This window comes from Hyalella azteca, unplaced genomic scaffold (genome assembly GCF_000764305.2).
Source record: "Hyalella azteca isolate HAZT.00-mixed unplaced genomic scaffold, Hazt_2.0.2 contig11629, whole genome shotgun sequence".
Classification (NCBI taxonomy): domain Eukaryota; kingdom Metazoa; phylum Arthropoda; class Malacostraca; order Amphipoda; family Hyalellidae; genus Hyalella; species Hyalella azteca.
The window spans coordinates 629894-654043 of NW_025941620.1; the positions used below are offsets into that span (position 1 = coordinate 629894).

A 24150-nucleotide genomic window follows, 5' to 3' on the forward strand; every position below is an offset into this window, starting at 1 on the left:
TGCATTGTTTTTTGTTGCATTGAGATTTAATTTCTTTTGATAGTATTTTTGAATACTATGCGTCTCTATACATAATTTAAATCACTTTTCCTTTTAAGTTTGTGTACTTACATACATTAAAATACGATTTTTCAAGTGTACGAATATTTATTTCCCCCCACTGTATAGTTCAAATAATTACTATATTATGTTAATTTATGTACAGAAAAGTTTTCCATGAACTGGAACTTTATTCAAGAACCATCTTTGTTCATTCTCTTTTCCTAAATGCAGAAATTGCTTGTTCGGAGCCCTGGCTGACCAAGTGGACGGCAGTCGTGCAACTCACTTCAAACACCGCAAAGAAATTGTTGCTTACATGCAAAATAACAGGATGCATTTTGAGCCTTTTGTAGAGGATGATGTGAGCTTTCATGATCATTGTGAGTCTTAGGTTGAAAATGAATGACCTTTCATGAGTTTATTGAGTGTTCTTATCAATGTAAGAAAAAAAAATTGCTGCAAATAATACTGTTTTCTGTATTTTCATCAATTGAATATCCTAAGTTTGTTGCTAAATGTCATTGATGGAATCCATTCTAATAGATAATAATTTCACAAAACTATCCATAGTGCGGAGGCTGTCAGAAGCTGGCACATTTGGTGGGAATGAGTGCATTGTGGCTTTTGCGCGGCTGCACAACGTTATGGTTGTCATCCATCAGCTAAACACGGCTCTATGGACGGTAAGTACACTAGCAGCTTTATGATCTAACAAATTTCGCTGTCATGCAGTTCAGTTATTATTTTTCATTCAATTATTCACATTTGTTTCTTACTTCTGTTTTTTCAATAGGTATTTATTGTATTATTAACTTATACCTACCGTATATTAGTACAGATTTTATTCAAACTCACAGTTCGATTTTGGTCATCAACTGGAGTCTTGATTACTTGGTGAACAAACACCTACTCTTCTGTAAAGCAACACATATTGTAATTGAATGAACGAACTGCCCTTCTAACTACACCTCTTCCCTTGCAGATATGTGGGAGTGAGGACAGTGAATCTGATCCCAACCTTTATGAAGTGCATATTTCTTATCACAATGGGGACCACTACAACAGCGTCCGCAGAATGGGCGACTGTAGCAACAGTCCTGCGAACATCCGAACTGCGGTCAGCAAACAGGCATAGCCACTAATGTTCTTATACTTTAGTTAAACTTGTGATATTGCTACTTTTGTATAAATATTGACTACACTGCTGCTTTGTAGTTTCGTTGGAGTCAGAAATATTGTTTATTATACAGCTCATGAAGAATTTTCATTGCATTTATAATTTGTGCGGTTGAAGTTGACATCAAGTCGAATTTAACACATTAGAAATGATTTACATCTGTGGTCTGTAAAGCATAAAATATTCTCATTGTTAGATTCTTACCTTGGAAAACAAGATAACTGGGCTGCCTTTCAACTCGCGAAGCACTACTTGCTTCGTTTCTTCTATGGGTATCCTAATTTTGATTCTATGTATAAAAAATAATATGAAGATATATCTTCTTACGCTAGATGAGCACTTCTAGATGAAACTGAAAAATGAAAACACCTCAGGCTCTCAAAATCTTGGAATATTAATCTTAGAATATTCAAAAGAGAATACCTTACCTTCATCCAAACGAATGATCGGGACTTTTAAATGAGGAATAAATAATGCTTGAGTTTTATTTTACTAGAGTTTATTGTTCACAGTTGCTGGTGATGAATGGCGGCAACAAGCAGCTGGAGCAGGACAGAGCTGAGCGCAGGGAGCTCGAGATACGTCTCATGCACTGCACCAGTGAGACTTGCATACTTGATGGCGTACTCTTTAATGATACTTGGCGTTCTCTTTAATGATACTTGATAGCGTTCTCTTTAATGACACTTGATTGCGTTTTCTTTAATGAAGATGGCGTTCTCTTTAATGACACTTGATGGCGTTCTCTTTAATGATACTTGATGGCGTTCTCTTTAATGATACTTGATAGCGTTCTCTTTAATGACACTTGATGGCGTTCTCTTTAATGACACTTAATTGCCTTCTATTTAATGATACTTAATGGCCGCTAAATGGCGTTCTCTTTAATGACACTTAATGGCGTTCTCATTAATGATACTTGGCGATCTCTTTAATGACACTTGATGGCGTTCTTTTTAATGATACTTGATGGCGTTCTCTTTAATGATACTTGATGGCGTTCTCTTTAATGATACTTGATGGGGTTCTCATTAATTATACTTTATGGCGTTCTCTTTAATGACACTTAATTGCCTTTTATTTAATGATACTTAATGGCCGCTAAATGGCGTTCTCTTTAATGACACTTAATGGCGTTCTCTTTAATGACACTTAATGGCGTTCTCTTTAATGACACTTAATGGCGTTCTCATTAATGACACGTAATGGCGTTCTCTTTAATGACACTAATGGCGTTCTCTTTAGTGACACTTAATGGCGTTATCTTTAATGGCACTTGATTGCTTTCTTTTAATGATACTTAATGACGTTCCTTCTAATGAATCTATTGTTTTTTTTCTCGAATTACACTTATTGTCATTTTCTTCCTTTTTATCTTTCTTGATTGCTTTCTATAACTTATAGGAATCACAATGAAAATTGAAAACTACTATACTATCCATTATCTAGGATTAAAATATTGGCTTTGGTTCAGGCATTGGCTTCATTGGGAGTTTTTGTCTGTTTTTTTTTTTTTTTTGTAGGTTGAAATAGTTGGTTTCACTCCTACACTTCTGGAGTAGTATGTTAACATTGAATCTAATTTCAGGCAAGCCTTTCAAAATTCTATATAAATCTCAAAAGCAGTTGAGTGAAGACCAGCTTCAAGTTTTTATTTTTTAATTGGCAACTATTGTTATCTATTGCAGCTATTTTGTTCAAAAGTTTGTGTTCGATGGTCGAAACGTGATCAATTTATGTTCGGGATAACTTCACATTCATAGTCTCTTAAGAATTTTCTGCATTCCGGATATTTTTAGATTAATAGTAATACAAAAAAATCATTTTTGGCGCATTTTCTCATTTATGGAAAAAATGCACTATTGTGCTCGCCATGTCCGTCTGTCCGTCCGTCCGTGATCTCAAGTTTTCGTCGACGAGAAAATTCGCTCTCTGTCACTCACTGCAGTGAGTACTGAGTTATATTTTTTGCAGATTGCAAGGACGAGGAGCTCGTGAGACACTTCTTGGAGGAGCACAATTACAATTTTGACGAAGCTATCGAAGCGCTGCTTGTGCATATACATGAGAAGCCTCGAGGTGGGTGATGGCTTGCATGAAATTAATAGAATTATGTTCATGTGAGCGCCGCCGTGGTCATGAGAATTATGTTCATGTGGGCGCCGCCGTGATCATGAGAATTATGTTCATGTTGGCGCTGCCGTGGTCATGATGGAGAATTATGTTCATGTGAGCGCCGCCGTGGGCATGATAGAGAATTATGTTCATGTGAGCGCCGCCGTGGTCATGATAGAGAATTATGTTCATGTGGGCGCCGCCGTGGGCATGAAAGAGAATTATGTTCATGTGAGCGCCGCCGTGGGCATGATAGAGAATTATGTTCATGTGGGCGCCGCCGTGATCATGATAGAGAATTATGTTCATGTGAGCGCCGCCGTGATCATGATAGAGAATTATGAAGAGAATTATGTTCATGTGGGCGCCGCCGTGGTCATGATAGAGAATTATGTTCATGTGGGCGCCGCCGTGATCATGATGGAGAATTATGTTCATGTGGGCACCGCCGTGGTCATGATGTAGAATTATGTTCATGTAAGCATCGCTGTGGTCATGGGAGAATTATGTTCATGTGGGCGCCGCCGTGAACATGAAAGTACGAGAGTCGCTGAGAAAAAAAAAATTAATATTCTACCATTACTATCTTCAAGTTTCTCCCGTTCGTAAATTTTACTCCTTTAGAATTCAGATCGAGTTTGGTGACCTTATTCACTATTCAGCCTTCTGGTTGAGCAAAAAAATGATCCATTATGATTGATTTTCTCTGCTATCTCCAATCAATTCCGATTACCAAATGTAAGTTAATTTAGAAAAATGAACTTTAGACAAAATTCAACACTAAAGTGATTTATTTATTTTATTTAAAGCAATATCGAGGATACAATAGCAAATGATTCAGCAGCATGAACATATATATTCACGTAAAATTCAACATTCAAGTGATGATTTCTTTCATATAGCAATATCGGGAACACCCTCAAATTATTCAGCAACTTAGACTATCCATGCAAAATTTAACGTAAAAAATTTTGCAGAGCTTCAGGGGGGGGGGGAGATGGGCCGGAGGAGGGGGGAGTCTATCAATGCAAATCTATCAATGTATCAATGCAAAATCGCGGGTATCAGTGCAAAATGTCTATCAATGCAATGTCTATCCATGCAAAATTTAACGTTAGAAATTTTGCAGAGCTTCACGGGGGTGAGATGGGCCGCAGGAGGGGGGAGGTGACGGCGCTGTGGCGCGAGGACGGCAGCGGCAGCAGAGTCCTGGGGCAGGAGGCGGCCGCCCTCGCTCTCGCCGAGTCCACAAGTCTGTTCAAATGCAAGATTTTTCTTATTGATAACTTTCCCTCTGTTACTAACCTCTGAAAGCTACTAGTAATTGTTCCAAATTTTTACGGTATGTGGCACTTCAGCTACGTTCAGTAACTTTAAGGTATCATTTCGTACTACCAATATTTATCAAATCATGAATTACCCTGCATCTTCTATCCATTCTTGTGATTCCTATTGCCCTTACTGTCTCACTGTGAAGAAAAATAATAAGGTATAGATACGTAAGAGAAACATTAACACTATTACTTTCAAAGCCTCCTTCAAGGAACGATGCAACTCATGAATGCGACTGATATGTTTTTCGAAGTGTTTCAGTGACTGGGGTAATCCTCTCAATTGTCGATAAAATAGCATCCTTTTACACACAATTTTGAATATCATCCTCTGGCGTTATATCTGTGTATTCATGAGGCCTTTAGAGTAAATTGTTCATTGTTGGGATGAGTCCATAAGTCCTTTTTGTTTGCTTTCCTTGTACGCTAAACGCAGATCACGTTGTGCAGGCACAATGGAAGCCCCTAAAGATGGCTGGAGAGGCAGTGGCTCTACTGCTGAAAAACTCCAAGCCAAACTGAAACAACCTGTGAGTGGATAATTACCTTTTCTAGCGTTCATTTCGATTTATTGTGATCCACAATACATTAGGCTAAGTATATTTTCTTTTAAGCGTTTATTACTTTTCAAAAAATAATATTATTATAGCAATAATTATCTGTTAAATTTGTGGCTGCAACTTTTCGTTATGGGTACACCGTTTTGTTCAACTTCATATTGGCAAGAAAGTATTGAATAGGGTACTTATGTTTTTTAACCTCAACTGGTGATTATTGCAGCACATATCCAACACCAAGCGTCAGGAGCTCAAGAAGCAACTGAAGAAGCAACAGCAGCGCGACCGCAAACGTCATTCTGAGGCCGAGGACGCGTCGCTCGACTCCGATTACGGAATGTCTGACGACTGCCACACCATCGTCGTACCTGACATTGCTTGCCTTCGCATATGAACCGTGGGATACAAGCTAAACCTAATAACGCTTACTTGCAGCCACTCATATCAACCTCGAGCTGACATTATGAACCCTCTAAACCCAGCATTGCTTGTTTGCAGCCACTCCCATCAACCTCCAGCTGGCACATACCCATCATCATCTGCTAAAAGAAACTCAGTAACGCCTCACTCTTGATCGCTCGGATGAAACTCTTCCTTGAAGTAGAACTTGTGATCGCTTGGATGAACTTGATCGCTTGGATGAACCTCTTTCTTGGGTTCGAATGAACTTCGTCTGTGAGCCTGAAGCTTCTACTTCGCGCGCAATTTCAACACTTGAGCTCACTAACCTCCCGCTCCTTACCTACCAAATTTACTCCTGAAAACTTCCTACTCAAGACTGCACTTGTAAATCAATTGGAATCGAGGCTATCGTCAACACGTTGAAATTGTATTATGGAAACTTTTGCTCAAGACTTTAGCTGAAATTTGATTCAAAAGCAACTCATGGTCCATTTTTTGTTGTTCTGCGTTTACTTTTTCGTTCTTCAAGGATGCTGGCAAGTTTGCGCGACTCACTCGTGTTACCTTTTCATTAGACGACGGATTTTTTTCTCACGTTCTGTGTTTTAATATGGAAGTTCAGTGCAATGTTTAGCTTTGAATTCGTCGTCTGGCGTGATATTTCAACTTGATACTATTGATGAATGCGACCTCTTGCGCAATATTTCAATAAGATACTTGAGCTTCAGTTCTAAATTTGACAGAATATTTTAACACAACATCAAATCAACGATATCTGACACTATTTTCAGATTATATATTTGTGTTAGCGGATAACGACCGCCGCAATATTTCAACGAGCTCTTAATGCTCGTATTTGTCATCTTAGGCGCAGTATTGAAGTACAATATCTGCGCTTGAATGTAATGTCTGGAACGATATTCGTGTTGTAAAATGTGTGCACTTGAATGAGACGTCTAACACATTATTCAAGTGCAATATGTTCGCTTGAATTAAACGCCTGGTGCAGTAGCCCAAACAATGTTTTCGCTTGGACTTGACCATTCTGGTCATATTTCAGCGTGGTATTACATTTATTTGACGTTGCAGTTATTTTATTTTGGCGCTGAATTAGAATGTTGTTACGTATTTAGCAGATTAAGCAACACAAATAGTTCATTTTGATGTTTATTGAAAAATTTCTAACCTGTTGATGCTTTTGAGCTCCATTTTTTTTCATGGCTGGTCGAACCGGTTGCTCTCTTGACTAGTTAGGCTGTCAGGATATCGTGCTAATTATCATTCGGCTATTTCTATTTCATATCCTGCCTATAATTAACTATTATTGTTCAAATCAGGTAACGGGTTGCTGCTAACCTAGTGGGTTAAGATTCCGTTAAAGCTTTCACTAAGCCGTCTTGTCGCAGGTAACTACAAATTGGTCACTGTCCTGGATTTGGCTTTCTTAATGATACTAAAACTTTCCACGGAGAGAAATATGTGAGAAAAGCGATGCACTTTTGTGGGTTATCCTGACTGTTTGGTCCGGCATGAGAGTTAATTATTGCTACGTCCGCTCTCTGCCAGTTCTGTAGGCAAGAAAGTGTCACGTTATGGACAACGACCCAACAAGGGATTTAAGCGTCTTTCGTTCTCAACGACTTGCATCTCGGAATTTTTCAACTAAGTTTTGCGTGACCGTGCACAAAATTACTAGAATTTTTTTTTTTTTGTATTGTAATACCTCTGAATGTTTATTAACTTGTAAGAGAGAAATTAATCTTTCCTGTGCTTGTTAATTAGGCTCTAGTGGTACCTACACTTTTTCGTGCTCTTGAATCTGTAAGGGATTATCAGTGCTATTTAATTGTCCGAAAAAAAGCCAGCGACACGAACATAGCAATCGAATTTTTTTAAAGTCAGTTCAGTCAAATACGACCATCGTTATGCGTGTATAGTACAGTTAATACCAGAGAATGTATTCTAACTGCGGACTTCGAGCCGAGACTTTATTTCTTTATCCTAGAATTATTGATTTAAATTATTTATTGATATTGATTATTATTGATATTGATTGTTGTTTGCGAAGATGTACTTCAGCTTAGCGATATACAATGACATTAATGAAGTGATACTTTAATTTCTTCATCATTGCACCCATTATTTTTTTCGTGTTTCTTATTTCGTCCAATTCGCTTCCTTCCTATTTATTTATTTCTATTCCTACTTGAGTTTTCCATGACTCCAGAGGTGACGTGTCAAGTTTGACCAGACGTGCCAGCGATTGCCACGTCATGACCATGGGACGAACTATTCACTCCATGTAGAAACTTATATTCATTATTTTGTTCAAAGATGGTGAGTTCTTTTTTAGCGTACTTTCTCCGTAAATGTATCGAATTCCATAAATCATGTAGTAAGTTAAACAGAAGCTAAATCTCTTAGAATCAGGAACTGAAACAAATGTTTATAGTGGTTTATAGATTAGCAAAATATTTGGCGCTTTAAGTGAAATATTTTATGTTAACATCGCCAACTGAACTAAATGCTTTAATGTTGCATGGGTAGTACGATGTAATGTATAGATACCAGAGCATGATGCGCCGGACACTTTACATATTAAGCAAGTATGTTGGCAAGTAAACATTAATGTTCTGCAACATGCATACCAACAGCGGCAACGATCACCATTGAAAGTAAGATCATGTGAAATGTTCAAAGATTTGGCGCCAAGGAACTTGGACCACGCACTACCTCTCATGTATGATAACAAATGTTATTATAAGCTATCGTAGCTATATGAAGAGAAGCTATATATAGAATTATATGTGAGCCGTTAAGCTTAGATAATAATTTACGCTAATTCTAGGAGAATTGATTCGTTAATAGTTCTACAGTAATAAAGTCAAGACGTCTCGTGTGTTCGACATCTTCTACGAGGGTCTCCGTCCCCGCTGCTCTTCAATTCTATTCTCCGTCCCTGCTACTGTTCACTTGTCCCTTCTTCATCTCTGCTCCTCTGAACCTGTCCCTTCTTCATCTCTGCTCCTCTGAACCTGTCTCTTCTTCATCCCTGCTGCTCTGAACCTGTCCCTTCTTCATCCCTGCTTCTCTGAACATGTCCCCTCTTCATTGCAGCTGCTCTAACGCCTTTCCCTTCTTCTATCCCGTAGCTTTTCATCTGTCCCTTCTTGGAAATTGCGGCTGTACCTTCTTCGTTCATGTTCACATATTTTTACGTTTCTGCTGCTGCTCACCGGTTTTTTTTCGTCTATTGCTGATCTAATGCAATGCAGTTGTCCCTATGAGGCGATAACGCCGCTTCTTTATTGCCAGTTTCAGCGCCGTGAATGTGCTAGAATTTTCAGCATTCGTTGGTGCGGAATTTTTCGGATTCAGGATAATTTTGGAGTGAACGGCGGTGCGTCTTTTTCTCGACTGAACGGCTATGTGCCTCTTTGCTTGACACATTTGGTGCGTCATCGACCGAAGTAGTGCAACACCCGTGGAATTAATCTCCTTAGCCATTGGACTCGTTCATCACACTCCGTCGCCATTGACACATTGACGCGTCATCATTTACGATAGTGAGGATGCTAACAAAATGTCATGTTCTTGATTAATAAGTTTTGTTTGTGTTGTTCAATATATAGATACGTTGTGCTCCTTCGAGCTTAGGTCAGCTGCATGATGGTGAATTTATTTTGAATGATACACCTCGAATTTAAAAAGTTGCTCAAGTATTGATTTGCACTTCGCCGCACAGTCTCTGCTTTTTCGTGTTATGAATAATGTTTATGATTTCAATTTTCTTTAACGCCGCTATTTGTTGGTGAGGCACATGGTGCAGTGTCTATGCTTACGTTTTCCCTCTTGTGGAACACTGAGGGCTGGCGCGCAAGAAATTTTCGTAAGTACGACGGCTTTGAATTTAATTCATTCAGAATGTAAACGATTGCAAAGCAACGATAAATAAACCGAAATGGTCGACAGAAAAAATGTATTACGAGAACTAATTGAGTTATAAAGGTGAAACACAAATACTTGTTCAATATGGGCCAATATATTTCTGCTTAATCCGCTAACTTTCGAGGATTTTCTGTGTAATTAAAGGATCGGACAAACCGTGTACAGCAATGACGATTATCGAGCTCCTATTTTCAGGTAGAAATACAATTATAAATGATCACGATATGATGTATTAGAAGGTTGTCGAATTGACATACCATCTAAGTGAATGTTATGCAAGTTCATTGTTTACTGTAGGGCCTCAAATGTGGATTATCTGAACGATTTCAACGAAAAACAAAACCAAATCTTGACACGAACAGTGAAGGTAATTTCAGCGTGTTTCAGTGCATTTCGGATCTTTCGCCTCTAACAACATTGAACTTATAGCTAAATTGCATTTGATTTTCTTACAAATACATATATCGCATTGAAATGTAAAGTTTTATTTAATTACCAAATTTTCGTCGCCAAGTCGTAACTTTCAAGGCTGATTAGATATGACAATTTTTTAATACAAATCAAGTGTTCATATTTTTTCCTACTGTTATTGTTAATTAAAAACGCAGTTCGCAATCGATCTTCGCGCTTTAAAAGGCTTCAATTCCCTGATCGCTTTCATGTCAACATAGCAATAGATAGGGAATAATCAGAACAAAAGTCTAGCTTCCTGCTGTGTATTCAATAATTTTCTAGCAGCTGCATGGTCGCACAGAAGCGATGCTTCTCAAAACGAGTTACAACAAAGCTTATGGCAAAAGATAAGCATTTCTTAATCACCGGGAAACTAGGCTTAGCACAATCATGCTCTATATGGCGAGAAGAGAGCAGTACATCCCTGGTGTACGATGCGCGCGGATCACGGGTATTATAACATTACATGTATGCTAAAAAAACGAGGATGAGCCATTGCGTGAACTCAAAAGATCAAAAAAATTCCCAAACCAATTACACTTTCTTTTGAATAATTTTCTTATCATTAAATAAACAAGATCTTTAGAATGTTCATCGAATCAGGCCAAAACTGAGCAATTCAACAGCTGTAGACCTCGCTTTCATTTCAGCAGTTATTGTTACATAGACTCGATAGCAACAATGGAATGTAATAAATTAAAGATGACGTATTAATTACATAACGTATTTAGGCTATACATGGTAGATCAAAAGCAAAATAACCCTACAGTCACCTATTTTACAATTAATTTCATAACAGAAGTACTAAGTAGTAATAACGATGGCTTACGTCGCAAGGAAAACAAATAAAAAAAATCTTTAGAAATGCAGTCGCATTACTCGTTATGCTTGTTAGCCGTATGTATATGCAGATAATGTGGCACATAGTTCAGTAACACATCCTTAATTACACGAAAACGACTTATAATACAATAACCTCTATTTGTGGCACTACACGATACCCGATCTTTTATAAATTATATTCAGTTTTAGAAATGCTAAAAATGATTTAAATATGTAAATAGATTGCGCGGTCCTGCACAATATGCAGAGCTTTCCGTGACAAATATTGACTCGAAATATCTAGCGAATAAGAACAGCTCGGTTGCTTAGAAGATTCAGCATTTAAATAACATTGTAATTATAAAAACGTATAATCGTCAACTGAAATCTGGTGCGACAAAGCAAAAAATTGAGCTGTCTTCTCCGCATAACCTAATGTGGAAATAATCTTAAAACATTTATATATCTAAACTATGATCTGGTAATACCGGAATATGAACATATAAACGAACTCGTGTAGTTTGACTTAAACAGCTGCACACCAAACATGGTCTGAAATACCCAGTCATCATTTCAGAAGTGTATAAAATTAACATTAACAAACACTTAAACTTCACCAGAACGAGAATTGTGCGTGGAAATCACGGCGTAGTTCAATGATATGTAATGTCAACACCAGACCTAACTAGCTCCCTGAGGTGCCTTGAAATTAAACCGATAAAAACTACCAAGTATCGAATTGTGAAAAAATCAATGAGCTACATTCAATCCTAAGGAATCCCGAAGCATTCAGCCATTCACTGCATGCACTGTGACTACGTTGCGGCATGCAAGATTTTAATTGCAGTAAGTGCATTATTATAGTTAATAATGAAGGTTTTAGCGAATGCACTGAGCCTGAGTGGCGGCATAGAAGGAATATATTCTACAGCGCCGGCAGGTTCTAATGCCACAGCGATACGTGATGGCCTTGCCGGAGTCGTCGCGGTCTTTGCAGAACTTCAGGCCACACGGATACCACCACAGGCACACCTGCACACAATGTAACAAGGTGCGTGATTTGGTTTTAAAGTACGTGAGAAGAGCTGATGCAGCTCATGGGAGAAAGTAATGAGGCACGCGAGAGGAGGTACTGGAGAACACGGCCTGGCACTTAATAGGAAGTAATAAGGCAAGTAAGAGGAGGAAATGAGGCACATAAGAGGAGGAAATGAGGCTATAAGAGGAGGAAATGAGGCACATGAGAGGAGGTAATGAGGAACATGAGAGGAGGTAATAAGGCACATGAGAGGAGGCAATGAGGCACATGAGAGGAGGTAATGAGGCACATGAGAGGGGGTAATAAGGCACATGAGAGGAGGTAATGAGGTACATGAGAGGAGGAAATGAGGCACATGAGAGGGGGTAATAAGGCACATGAGAGGAGGTAATGAGGTACATGAGAGGAGGAAATGAGGCACATGAGAGGGGGTAATGAGGCACATGAGAGGGGGTAATGAGGCAAATGAGAGGATGTAATGAGGTGCATGAGAGGGGGTAATGAGGCACATGAGAGGAGGTAATGAGGCATGTGAGAGGAGAAAATGAGGCACACAACTGGGCAAGTATGAGGATGTAATAGGGTAGGTGAGAGAAGGTAATGGAGAACACGGCGGTCACGGCCTGACACGTAATAGGAGGTAATGAGGCAAGTGAGAAGGGATAATGGGGAAGATGAGTGGGGGTAATGGGGCACTACATTATACCATAAAAATCACTAAATAAACTCAATAAACATGAGACTATCATGAAGTGTTCTCAAAGGCGAGCTTAGAAATATCCGATCTGACAGAAAAGAGTTTAACCAGTAAGCAAAAAAAAATCACCTGTTGTTGGCATATACAAGGTTGAGCAGCAGCAGTCAGCTGGTTACAGCTGAGAACACCTCGGCTTGGCAGCTGATGACTTCCATCACTGAGAGATGCCCAGTCACTATCCACATCTGAAAAATTATTGTCGCATTATATTTCATCATAAATACTGTAGAAGGTATTAACTGACAATAATTGACTGCTTAAACAGGTGACTAATAATCAATCAATCCAATGAGTTTTTATAGCTAAATTACTTACCGTTTGTTATCTCATCAAAATAACTCAAGGTTAATAAGGTCTTGATCTAGTTTCATAAATTAGTCAAGCTGAAGTTCTACAAATATAAATAAGTTTTACCATGGCGTGAATTAAGCCAGCTTTTCAAGTCCCTGCTGCTGGCAAAGGTGGTGGTAGGAGATGAGCTACAAAGAGAGGAGACATGAGGTGACAGCACCGCTCCAACTGTGTCCACATCAATGCTTAAATCAACATCCAGCTCATCTGTCTCCAAGTTCTCCTCAGGAGTACGGACAGTCCATGGATTTTTCTGCCTCAATTTGCTCATAGCATCTGAAGAGATGAAGTCATCTCTGCTGAACTTGGAGATGAAACACATTTGCTGGAAGGGCTTTTGACCTAGCTCCTCTTCACCTAACCTCACAACATGAACCACTTGAAGTTCCTGGAAATGCAAAATTGCTTGAAATTCCATACAGAGGGCAGCAGCAAAGTAATCCATTTATTGATGCATCAAACTGACAACCTTGAACTTCTGAGTATTTCAATCAAAAATAAAAATTCCTGTTTCAAGCAAGCTAATATATATTCATTTTTTAGTCATACACTGAATCTCATTAGAGACAGCAATAATAACATATTTAGATTGTAGTATTAAATTATAATATTTACAACAACTTTTAGACTCTTGAAATCTAAATATACTTTATATTTAGATTACCTGTTTGAAGTCAAGAATATGAGTGACATGTGTTGAGTATGCTTGTGTGTATTCCAAGGAGATCCAGTCATCACTGCTGTTTGAGGAGATCTTCTCCTTAAAAATCTCTCCTGTCTGAAAAAAATATATTGTTATTTCTATTTTTATTTTTGTTATTTTTATTGTTATTTGTCCCTGGAGAATTTGAATCTTTATTTAAAGGACAACTGAGGCAATCATTGCATAAAGTTTTGCACAGCTCAATGGCTAATCTTTGCAGCTCCAGTAACAGGTTTAATCCAAATTAACATAGGAGATAATACAGAATTCAGAAATTTAGAGGCTTCAAAAATCAAAAATAGCCAGAGGATTGCTTGGCAAGTATTTATATACATATAACATATTTGTGGTTTGGCTTTGGCAAGTGATTATTTTCAAATTTGGCAACAAAGCTAGTCTGGAAAAGTCCTATTTTTGTCTGAAATATCGCGGCTCTAATATCATATAATTTCAGTAGGTATGAAATCTTGCGGCTCGAATGTCAACAAATGTATGACGTCACCATTTCAACCATCAATGAATGCATGGAACTAAAACAAAGCTTAATATAAAGGAAAACTACAGAAGTGACGGAATTACCTACAATGTTGGAATATACCGCGTTTACCCTACTAGCACCAAAGTATTCCTCTCTTGAGATATTCCTCTCAGTCTCACTCTCAGATTTGGCACCATCCGCACCAACCACCAACTTCACCAAGTATTCCTCATCTCTTGAGGATGAGGTAGGCCTATTCCAAATCTCTCACATTTATTAGGAATAGCAGATATTTTACAGCTTCAAAGTAGCGGAAATACTATAAGATTTTAGTTTTTGATTCAAAATCTTGATTAAAATATTGCTGGTTGTTAGCTACTCTTCTGAATTTTGATTATAGGATCAGAAAAATTTAATTGGTTTAAACAATGACAGTGGCTGGTGACAGCCTGGTGTAGTAAGACTGAGTCTGTAAGGCAGTGTGGTCCAGTGTCAGGCTGCTCAGGCTGCCAGGCACAGGCCAGGCTGGACTGCTGGGGCCTGGGCAGCTGGAGTGAATGACTGAATGTGGTAGCAATTAGCAATAACATCATAGTCATTATTAACATGATCAGTCTTCAGTCACATGAGCAAAAATGCATGCCATTCCAGTAGTGCCAAACTTGATTAGTTGATTGATATACCTAATCATAAACTTGAACTTGATGCAACGAAAATGATATAACATTTACCGCCTAATGATCATTAATTTATTAGGTAATATAGTACAGACTAATGATTCATATTTAAACAAAAATTAATTCTCAAAATTGTGCTCATATCAGAACTTTGAAAAACAATATCAAACGTTTCTTTTCTTATACTCGGAGTCTCGGACCTCAGTGAGTGAGTTATACATAACATAGGCACCGAACCTAACTCACCAATGATTTCACATTTACAACTAATTCATTCCCCTCAATCAAATTTAGAGTTTGTATGCAATACAGTAGAAGTAATTTGGGGATATTACGCATAATTATCATTTACTCATTGGCGTTTGGGAAAGCGCAGCCGTAAACAACAGTGAGTCTGGGACAGCAATTAGCGTGATAAACAGAAGGCTAGCGCAGTAGCGCTATACATATATACTGCGATATGCCGATAATTCCGTTTTCCGTAACGCCAGCATCTCATTTTATGCCGCACAGAAAGACTATCCATCAGAAACAACGTCGGACTCGTAGGTGAATTAGTACATACTACATGGTTGAACTATACTAGTTCAACCATGGTACATACTAGTTTAACAAAGCTTGACTTATCTGGCTATTTTAATAATATAACTTAAGATAGTGAAGCCGGCGCTGACGAGTGGGCCTGATGTGGCCTGTCGCCGATTCATGTACTTTTCGTGACTTTATCACAGACGATCTAAAAGCATGTCCTTTGTCGTGATTTTTTCAAGACACGATAGTTTGAAATAGCTACTAGACTTCGACCGGGTTCGATAGGGTGCTAGGCATTTCAAGTCTGAACATGTAAATTTTTCATAGCTTTATCTTTGAAAATATGAAAGTGAAATGCATAGGGAAACATTTCATGAAACTTTGATACCGAGGCAAAAGTGATTAAACTCCTGCGCCTCGTAATAATTTTCGCAAAATGAACCGGGGCAATGGGACGAGTCGAGAAATCTCACGAGAAGTAATAACGAAATGGCAGGAAAAATTATACCGGAATAAAGGTATGAAACTAAAAAATAATAAATAATAGCGATGTCAGCATTGATTAAGCCGTTAGACTTGTCGTTAATTCTCAGCGTCGCAGAATAATCACAGCTTGTTGCGGTCTCGAACACGCAACTCATTGCACCAGTTTTTGCAGTGCTTAACTGACCGGCTCTCTCTCACAGATTTTGACCAAAACTGACGCCATGAGCTGGGATCGAACCCGCAACTATGGGTGAACTAATACAAGATTGACTCACGCGCATCTCAGCCTTGCGCAGGACGTATTTTGTTCCGCATATGACGTCACGTGTGCCTCAAAATTTAAATATTGCTCGTGAACTCAATTCAAAAAGTGTCTTTTTCTAACGATTTTTATACAAAATCTACCTCCTCGAATCCTCTGAAAAAAAAATGTTTACAATGGTAATGTTTCAATAAGTTCCTTAACACATTGTCGGCGTCAAAATGCGATTATTTCGTGCGATTAGCGAAATAAATCGAAAACGAAAAACAACCAAACTATTGGGCTGACTTATAATTTTTTATAATGGCAGCCATTAGACTGAATTTCACAAAAAAATTAAATGCCACCATAACATATCAGGTTCTCGTCAAACGAGCTTTCGTGCATCTCTGCGATGTTTGCCGTTTTTACTCTTAACTCTGATGCTGGTTGAACTCATGGTTGAACTAATACAGACACCTTATAATAATACTAGCGGCTTCAGCGTTTATTAGGCCATTGGCCTGTCGCCGATTCTTAACATCGCAGAACATCCACAGCTTGTTGCGGTCTCGAACTCACAATTCACTGATTCGAATTCTGCTGTGCTTAACCGCCCGGCCTCCTCGCCGATTCTGACCAGAAACTGGCGCACAGAGCTGGGATCGAACCCGCGCCTGGGTCGCCTGCCGAAGACCACCACTCATGGTTGAACTAGTATAAGGTTGACCCATCAGAAGCCCATTTTTGCGGATGTAGCTCGTTGTTCGCCTGTGACGTCACGGGCATTACCCAATCACCGAAATGCGATCAAACCAGTCGACCAATCCGTCATGGGAATGACGGGTTTGTTTACGACCTGACATGACATGATATGACATGACATGACATGACATGACATGACATGACATGACATGACATGACATGACACAACACAACACAACACAACACAACACAACACAACACAACATAACATAACATAACATAACATAACATAACATGACATGACATGACATGACATGACATGACATGACATAACANCCTACACATAACATAACATAACATAACATAACATAACATAACATAACATAACATAACATAACATAACATAACATAACATAACATAACATTAACATAGCGATGTCGGAGCTAAAGAGTAGGCCAGATGTGGCATGTCGCCGATTCTAACTTTTTGTGACTTGTTCACAGATCTAAAATCGTGTCATTTGACCGGATCTTTTCAAGACTGACGATTGTTTGAAATAGCTACTAGCTTCATTTCATGGTTCATAACAACCGCTGGTTAATTAGTCGTAGGTTTCCCTGTTCGTATTTTTCTTAGCTTATATTTAGCGGTACCGGTATACCCGCTATAAATTACTGCTAACTATTTTAGGAAAAAATGAACAAGAGAATGTATAACGAATATTGGTGTCCCTACAAACACGCGCAAAGAAAAGTACAAGAATCGGCGACAGTCCTATTCTTCAATGCCGAAGATATCATACTGTTCTAACGTACTATACTAATAAAAGTGACGCCTAACTTCAGCTGCTCGGCGATCAAATTAACAATTTACATAACATTTTCGGTTTATATGCGTTTTATATGTACGTTTGAATGTAAAGATTTCTCATCGTACATTACTGAAAACTTAAACGGAGCTCATATATTATTTAGTTAATTTTACTGAACCTTACGAGCCACAGCAACGATTTTTAAACTACTCGTACTCCCATGAACCACGACCACGAGCCTTTCCGAGTTATCCGTTGGCAACTTTGATCTTCAACCACACTCCAACTTATCTTCTCACAAGGTTATATAAAGGAATTCACGTTAGTGGCCAGCATTACCGACTACCACCGCAACTTTCATATTTCTGCTCGTTCCCGTGCGCAGGCATGCTACAGCCTACAGCAGTACAGGTAGTGTATTCTGTGAAGCGCTGTGTTCAGAGCAATACGCGCCGTAATCCGAATCAGAAGCCACTTTTGAAGTCAGTGAAGTTTTCACCACAGAATGAACCTACCTCCAAGTTGGCCCCCAGTCAAACAAACTTCACTGAAACTAACCTAATCTTTTTGTCTGCAGCGACGTAGAATCTCGTGGCGCGCGGGGAATGGAGCCGGTCATTGGCCACTGCAATGTGGAGAAGCGTTCATTCAGAATTTCAGATGTAGCCTCCATGAAGACTCCTGACTTTAGGAGTCAGCAGTGGTTGCTGACATATGGCGCTCAAGCTTTAATTAAGCCCTTTCAGAACTATAGTGTCAGTGGCACGAGTGTTTTCTATCGTGTCAACGGCATCGTAGCTCTGACGCCTAGTGTAGCTGTGAATTTTTAGGCCAAGCGATAAGCTACAGGGCAAGTTTAAGAGTTAATTTTGTGGCCAACAGCTGCGCTTTCCCTATTAACTTTATAAAGTTATCGCAAACTAAATCCTGCCATAAATCTTTTGCGGCTGTTCCGCGCAAATGATTGCATATCACGACCAAACTAAAACAATTGAATAAAATATTGACATATATAAATATGAAGCCATAGGAGTCCTGGAGCGAATAACTACACTTTATTTCAAATTTCGCTTCAGCGACCTGTAATGCTAAATTTTGTCAACTGACATACCACACACACGTAAGGTATTTACAATTTTTACACCTTCGAATACGTTTCGTATTTCGTTAGTCAACAATGTCTCGCGGATTCCGGTTTGAGCTGCGGTCGACGACGGACGTGGTGAGCTGCATAGCCAGAATATCTTATTTTGAAAGTCTAGAATCTTGATGCTTACTATTTAGGAATCATTCAACAGAATCATAATTTCAACCTCGACAATGTCGCGCCATAAGCGGCGGAAGGAGAGCAGTGTGTCTTTGTCTTCAAACGAAGGCACCTGATCTTCGTCTTCTCCTTGGCCTGCTCTGGCTGCTCTAAGTGCTCGAGAACCCAGACTGCGCCCTTGGCTCTGCTAGTCTGCTTTAAGTCCCGCAGATTAGAGTGTGCAGCTGCAAGACTCAGAATTGGTCATGCCGGTATCAAGAGCCATCTACCTATATAGATTCAATATGAGCAACACGGATGACGGATCAATGTAGCCTACCAGCCTACCACATGCAATACATTGGATACCGATACAAAAGCGCATATTCTTCTGGATTGTCAATGTCATGTAGCTAGGCCTACTACAAAGACAAGAGCTACAACGTAATTTGAGATGCATTAATTTAGAATTTACTCTATTTAATTTGTTGCAATGTTGGGGAATGGGGGGTCCAGGGGGGAGGTAACCATAATGATGAAGTAGAATTACAACAGAAAATATTTAGATTTTTTACTCTATTCATATTGAACTTTGAAGTCAGGTAGGATAGGCAAGCTGTAGCCTGTAGGTTGCCATGCAACAGCTGTACTGCCTGTACACAAGCTAGTCTGGAAAAGTCCTATTTTTGTCTGAAATATCGCGGTTCTAATATCATATAATTTCAATAGGTATGAAATCTCGCGGCTTAAATGTCATAAATTTTTGTTTGATTTAAAAATCGCGGTTTGCACTTTGCAAACATGTCATTTCATAAAATTTTCAACTTCCGCAATCCGCATTGCTTTACCGTTCCCGCCAAAAATATCTTGCAGAAAAAACATAAACATCGTAATGTAAACAAATCAACAAAACGTTTTGTTGAAGATCGCCCATAGTTGCGGTCATGTCAAAGTGGTCAGACTGCTAGTATGGAATATATCTACTTGGCGACTAGTCTGGAAAAGTCCTATTTTTGTCTGAAATATCGCGGCTCTAATATCATATAATTTCAGTAGGTATGAAATCTCGCGGCTCTAATATCATATAATTTCAGTAGGTATGAAATCTCGCGGCTAGTGCTGAACTTACAGTAGAGACAAATTTTATTGTTGCCGTTTGACTGTTTAAGGGTAAAATTAGAGATTTGGGGTAACACATGCATGGACTTTGTAAATGAATTTGCACCTTGAAAATGGCTTTTCATGGTCGAGATATGGAGCTCATGGCTCGGTGAAATGGAATCACGGCTCATATAAATGGAATCACGGCTGGCAAATCCATAGAACCACGGCTCAAAAAATTCAGTCGCGGCTCGCCAAGTAGATATATTCCATGCCTGTACACAAGCATGCATGGGCAGCATGGCAGCCATGCACAAATTTGATTACTGCTGCCAGCCTGCCACTTATGTTCTATCTACTGTTGTTGTTGGCATATTTATCAAAATCAAGGCTTGTCTTTTAGGTGTTTGAACTTTGAAGTAGGTAGGGACTAGGGACGCTATACCAGCATTCATTTACCTATTATGTTTTGCTTCAAGTGAGCATTTAGTCTTGAGTCCATTTACTAATACTTGTCACCTTTAAAACTCCTCAAATCCTGCACGGAGCTACCGCCCTACTGGAGTACTGATCTCTTTTAAGAGAGCAGTCACAGAGCACTGACTACTCGACTAGTGACTAGCATCCTGTACCAAGAAGCTAAAAACTAAACCCACAACAAGCTCTCAGACCCAACGGTCATCCATCAGGCAGACCTGTGATCTTTATGATTATGTCCACCCAGCATGGACCTCCCTGCAAAGAAGGTCTACGTGCTTGGGGTCGGGGTTCCCATTGAACCACCTTTGCCAATAAGGGAGGAACTGAAAGATCTAATTTGCATCCCTGAGACACCAAGCTTGCCATCAACAGCTGTATCCTCACTTTCCTCAGCAATTCCAGGCTCTCCTTTTGGGAGATTGGCTGCCTCTGGTGCCTGGTGGTAGAACTGGTGCTGGTCTTTCCACTTTCCAGAAAGGGTAACTTTGAAGGTTTTCATCATGGCAAAAATGACTTATGTGAACTCTCCAATGAGCCTCCATGAGCGCAGTAACTTCTGAAGATGAAATCCTGACTCCTGTAGAGTCCTGCTCAAAGGCCTGGCATGCAAAAGAACAAGAGAAAATCCACTGAGCTCTCTGCTCACAAAGCAGTCTGAGGCAGGTAGAAACTCTAGCCTCTGACTCTTCCAGTTCCAGTAAAGTAACTCGTTACTGAACCAGTGGCTGATGATCGCCCAGTTTAGAAATTTTTTGCAGATGCTTTTGGCAATTTTGCAATTTTTGCAAATTTTTGCAGCTTATTCCTGAGTAAGGAATTAGTTGGGTCTCCTTTTGGTAGAGTGAATGAGTGGGAATTGCTAAATTTAGTAAAAATCTAGGATGCAAGATTCTAGTACTTACCTTGAAAGATGAGCCTAAGGTTGAGATGTCTGTTTTGTCAAGCATCACTCAACCCACACTCAGTATTATGTAGGTTTTTGGGGAACCCCTGTCTGCTGTCTCCTCTATAGAGGTAGAGGCTAACATTCCTCCCCTAACCTTTCCATGCAGAGAATTGATGTGTAAATATTTTCTCCATCTGATACAGCTGCCCCAAGGCCACACTCAGGATGATGTATGTTTTCATTGAATTTTCTCGCGCATTATGACTTTTTAAAGCCATTGCTGCGCACAGTTAGCACAACTTCTGGCCATCCCCGCTTGCATGTGCAAGCGTCAACGCAGCACGCAGATACTTGTCCCGTGTCAAGGGACAAGAGACAGAAAACTAATAATACTCAATACGCATTTAATTATCCATCAATAATCTATGATTTTCCTTGACATGGAAATTTTGTGAAAGTAAAAATCTAGAAATTTATTTTAGAAAAATTTTCTACAAATTTCTTATACGAACATCTTTGTTTACCTTTCATAGACTGTCTGGAGTCTGGACGTGATGCAATATTCTGTCCGGACGTGAGGCAGGTGGTGAATAACCATCATCAGAAATTGGGCATATGAATTAAACAAATATTAGTGTTAAATGATAGATTTTGCTTGTTCTATATACAAGTCAGAAATAATTTTGTCATTCTAATTAATGGAAAATAGTTTAGAGTGCAAAATCTTTTGTAAATAAAATATGTCTAGACATAATTGTCATCAGAAATTCCCAACGTAATGGTATGGCAACATCGTCTTTACAAACTTTTACGCCAATGCTGATACATCATCATGTGTCATGTGATGAGTCTCTTGAAGCTATTAATATTTTATTAATGTTTGTTGTTCGTCTGTATAATTAACCTTCAAAGTTGCAAAAAATGAGAACTGATAATTAGAAAAATTGCAGTGCCTGTATTTTTGTATTCAATGGGTTTGCACCGCATGAACCCATTTCACCAACCGGGAGGATGTTGCAAGCGTAACGTATTCCCAACATTGACATTCGGGTTTGTACTATTGGCCAAAATCAGTCCTTCATTAGAAGGCAGCAATCTCAAGCCATGTGGATTGTCGCCTTCTACTGTTCAGTTTTGTAATTGATTTTCATCCAAACTGCGTTCTATGAATAATAAATAAATATTCATAACTGTGCCAACTCTCAAAATCTAGTCAACTTGGTGCAGATATTAGTTTGTGTGTGATAGCATTGCCGCCCATTCATCTTTGAAAAACTTTGGGAGTACGGCGCATGGTGTACTTTTTTACCGGCATATTACGGCACACAGCACAAATTGATAAAATGATAATAAAAATTCCCGCGCACCTGGAACATCTTCCTGACTGTGGCCCCAAGGTCCTATTGTGTCTGAGCTGTTCAGCCCAAATGTGCCACAGGGAACCAACTGCCAACTGCCGTGTTTCGTGGCACTGCCGCATTTTGCGGCTCTTCCGTGTTTTGTGGCTCTGCCGTGTTTTGCGGCACTGCCGTGTTTTGCGGCTCTGCCGTGTTTCGCAGCTCTGCAGTGTTTTGCGGCTCTACCGTGTTTCGCTGCTCTGCCGTGTTTTGTGGCTCTGCCATGTTTCGCGGCTCTGCCATGTTTCACGGCTCTGCCGTGTTTTGTGGCACTGTCACGTTTCGCGGCCCTGCCATGTTCCACAGCCCTATCGTGTTCCATGGCTCTGTCATGTTCCATGGCTCTGCTGTGGAGTGTTCCTTCAACAGGTGCTAGGGAGAGTTTGAGTTAGGCAGGGTTGTGTAATGATTGATGATAAAGTGATTAATAATGATAAAGTGCCAATTAAAAAGGCACTCTGAAACTATAACTAGAAACTTGGTCATAGGGCTGCATTGGACTAGTCTTCAGAGGCTCCCACAAATCTGAAAAATATGTTGCACTCTCAGTTTCAGACTCTCAGTGAGAGAGTAGCAATGGCATCGTTTGGTGTGAGATGTTCTTCAAATATATAGTTGGATATTGGGAGAATGGGAGTTGGGAAAAAGTAGCTACTGAGGAAAATGGTTTTCAGGTTCTGTATTTTTTTTTAATATTGCATTATTGATAAGAAGTGTAACAATTTAAGTGACTTCTTGCTAATGAGTGAACAAACTACAAAATAAAGACCCAATTAAGGCTTTGACTTTGAGCAATATCATCATTGAATATGAAATTGTCAATTGTGAAGGGACTTTCTTTCTACAGTGTGATAACTCAGATTATTTATTTGGAGTCAGATACTCTCTAACTAACATGTTGAGCATGTCCATGGCATATGTACCATAATGTAGTAGGTATGTACTAATACTGTCCATCATAGTGTCTATAAGAGATAAAAAAAACTCATTTTATTTTCTCTGATCTAGTTCAAATTTTATTTGAGAATTTTTTTAGGTAAAAGGTTTCTCTATAAATATTATTTGCAGAATATGTAATTCTGTTTTGGCAATTTCGTGATAGATATAATTATATATTTACCCTCCCATGATTCCATTTTAAGTTGTAACTTCTTTAAAATAATAATGTTGCCAAGATTGCGATTTATTGCCTAAAGTGTTGCCAGTATTATTGAGGATTTGTTGCTAGAACTTCCTTAATGTTCAAGATTTCTTGCAAGAAATGTATAAGCAATGGCAATAAAGAAGAAATGTGCTGCAAGATTTAAAAAAAAAATCGATTTTGATGCTGATGTGTTGCCATAGATCTTGAAATTTTCCCCCACTCAATGCACCCTGACTATTGATCACTGATAGTTGAACTAACCTTGCTTT

The 24150-nt window shown here is 39.1% G+C and overlaps 2 protein-coding genes across 3 annotated transcripts in view; one reads left to right on the forward strand and one right to left on the reverse strand.

Annotated features, from left to right (window-relative positions):
• The window catches only part of LOC108676469 (OTU domain-containing protein 3), a 15771-nt gene extending 7902 nt beyond the window's left edge, over positions 1 to 7869 (forward strand). For both annotated transcript variants that reach the window (XM_047882923.1, XM_018164544.2), the window contains exons 4-11: positions 274 to 422; positions 613 to 725; positions 1025 to 1159; positions 1732 to 1819; positions 3194 to 3298; positions 4464 to 4586; positions 5116 to 5195; positions 5446 to 7869. In XM_047882923.1, the coding sequence (XP_047738879.1) occupies positions 274 to 422; positions 613 to 725; positions 1025 to 1159; positions 1732 to 1819; positions 3194 to 3298; positions 4464 to 4586; positions 5116 to 5195; positions 5446 to 5616 (964 nt within the window). In that variant the 3' untranslated portion in view covers positions 5617 to 7869. The remainder of the gene's footprint in view (positions 1 to 273; positions 423 to 612; positions 726 to 1024; positions 1160 to 1731; positions 1820 to 3193; positions 3299 to 4463; positions 4587 to 5115; positions 5196 to 5445) is intronic.
• Positions 7870 to 10272: 2403 nt separating this feature from the next.
• LOC108676470 (out at first protein-like) lies at positions 10273 to 15315 on the reverse strand. Its single transcript, XM_018164545.2, has 5 exons — positions 15099 to 15315; positions 13659 to 13772; positions 13058 to 13382; positions 12713 to 12828; positions 10273 to 11879 (listed from the first exon to the last, which is right to left on the reverse strand). Exons 1-5 carry the CDS (start codon positions 15198 to 15200, stop codon positions 11727 to 11729), a joined length of 810 nt encoding a protein of 269 aa, XP_018020034.1. The 5' UTR covers positions 15201 to 15315; the 3' UTR covers positions 10273 to 11726.
• Positions 15316 to 24150: the final 8835 nt, after the last annotated feature.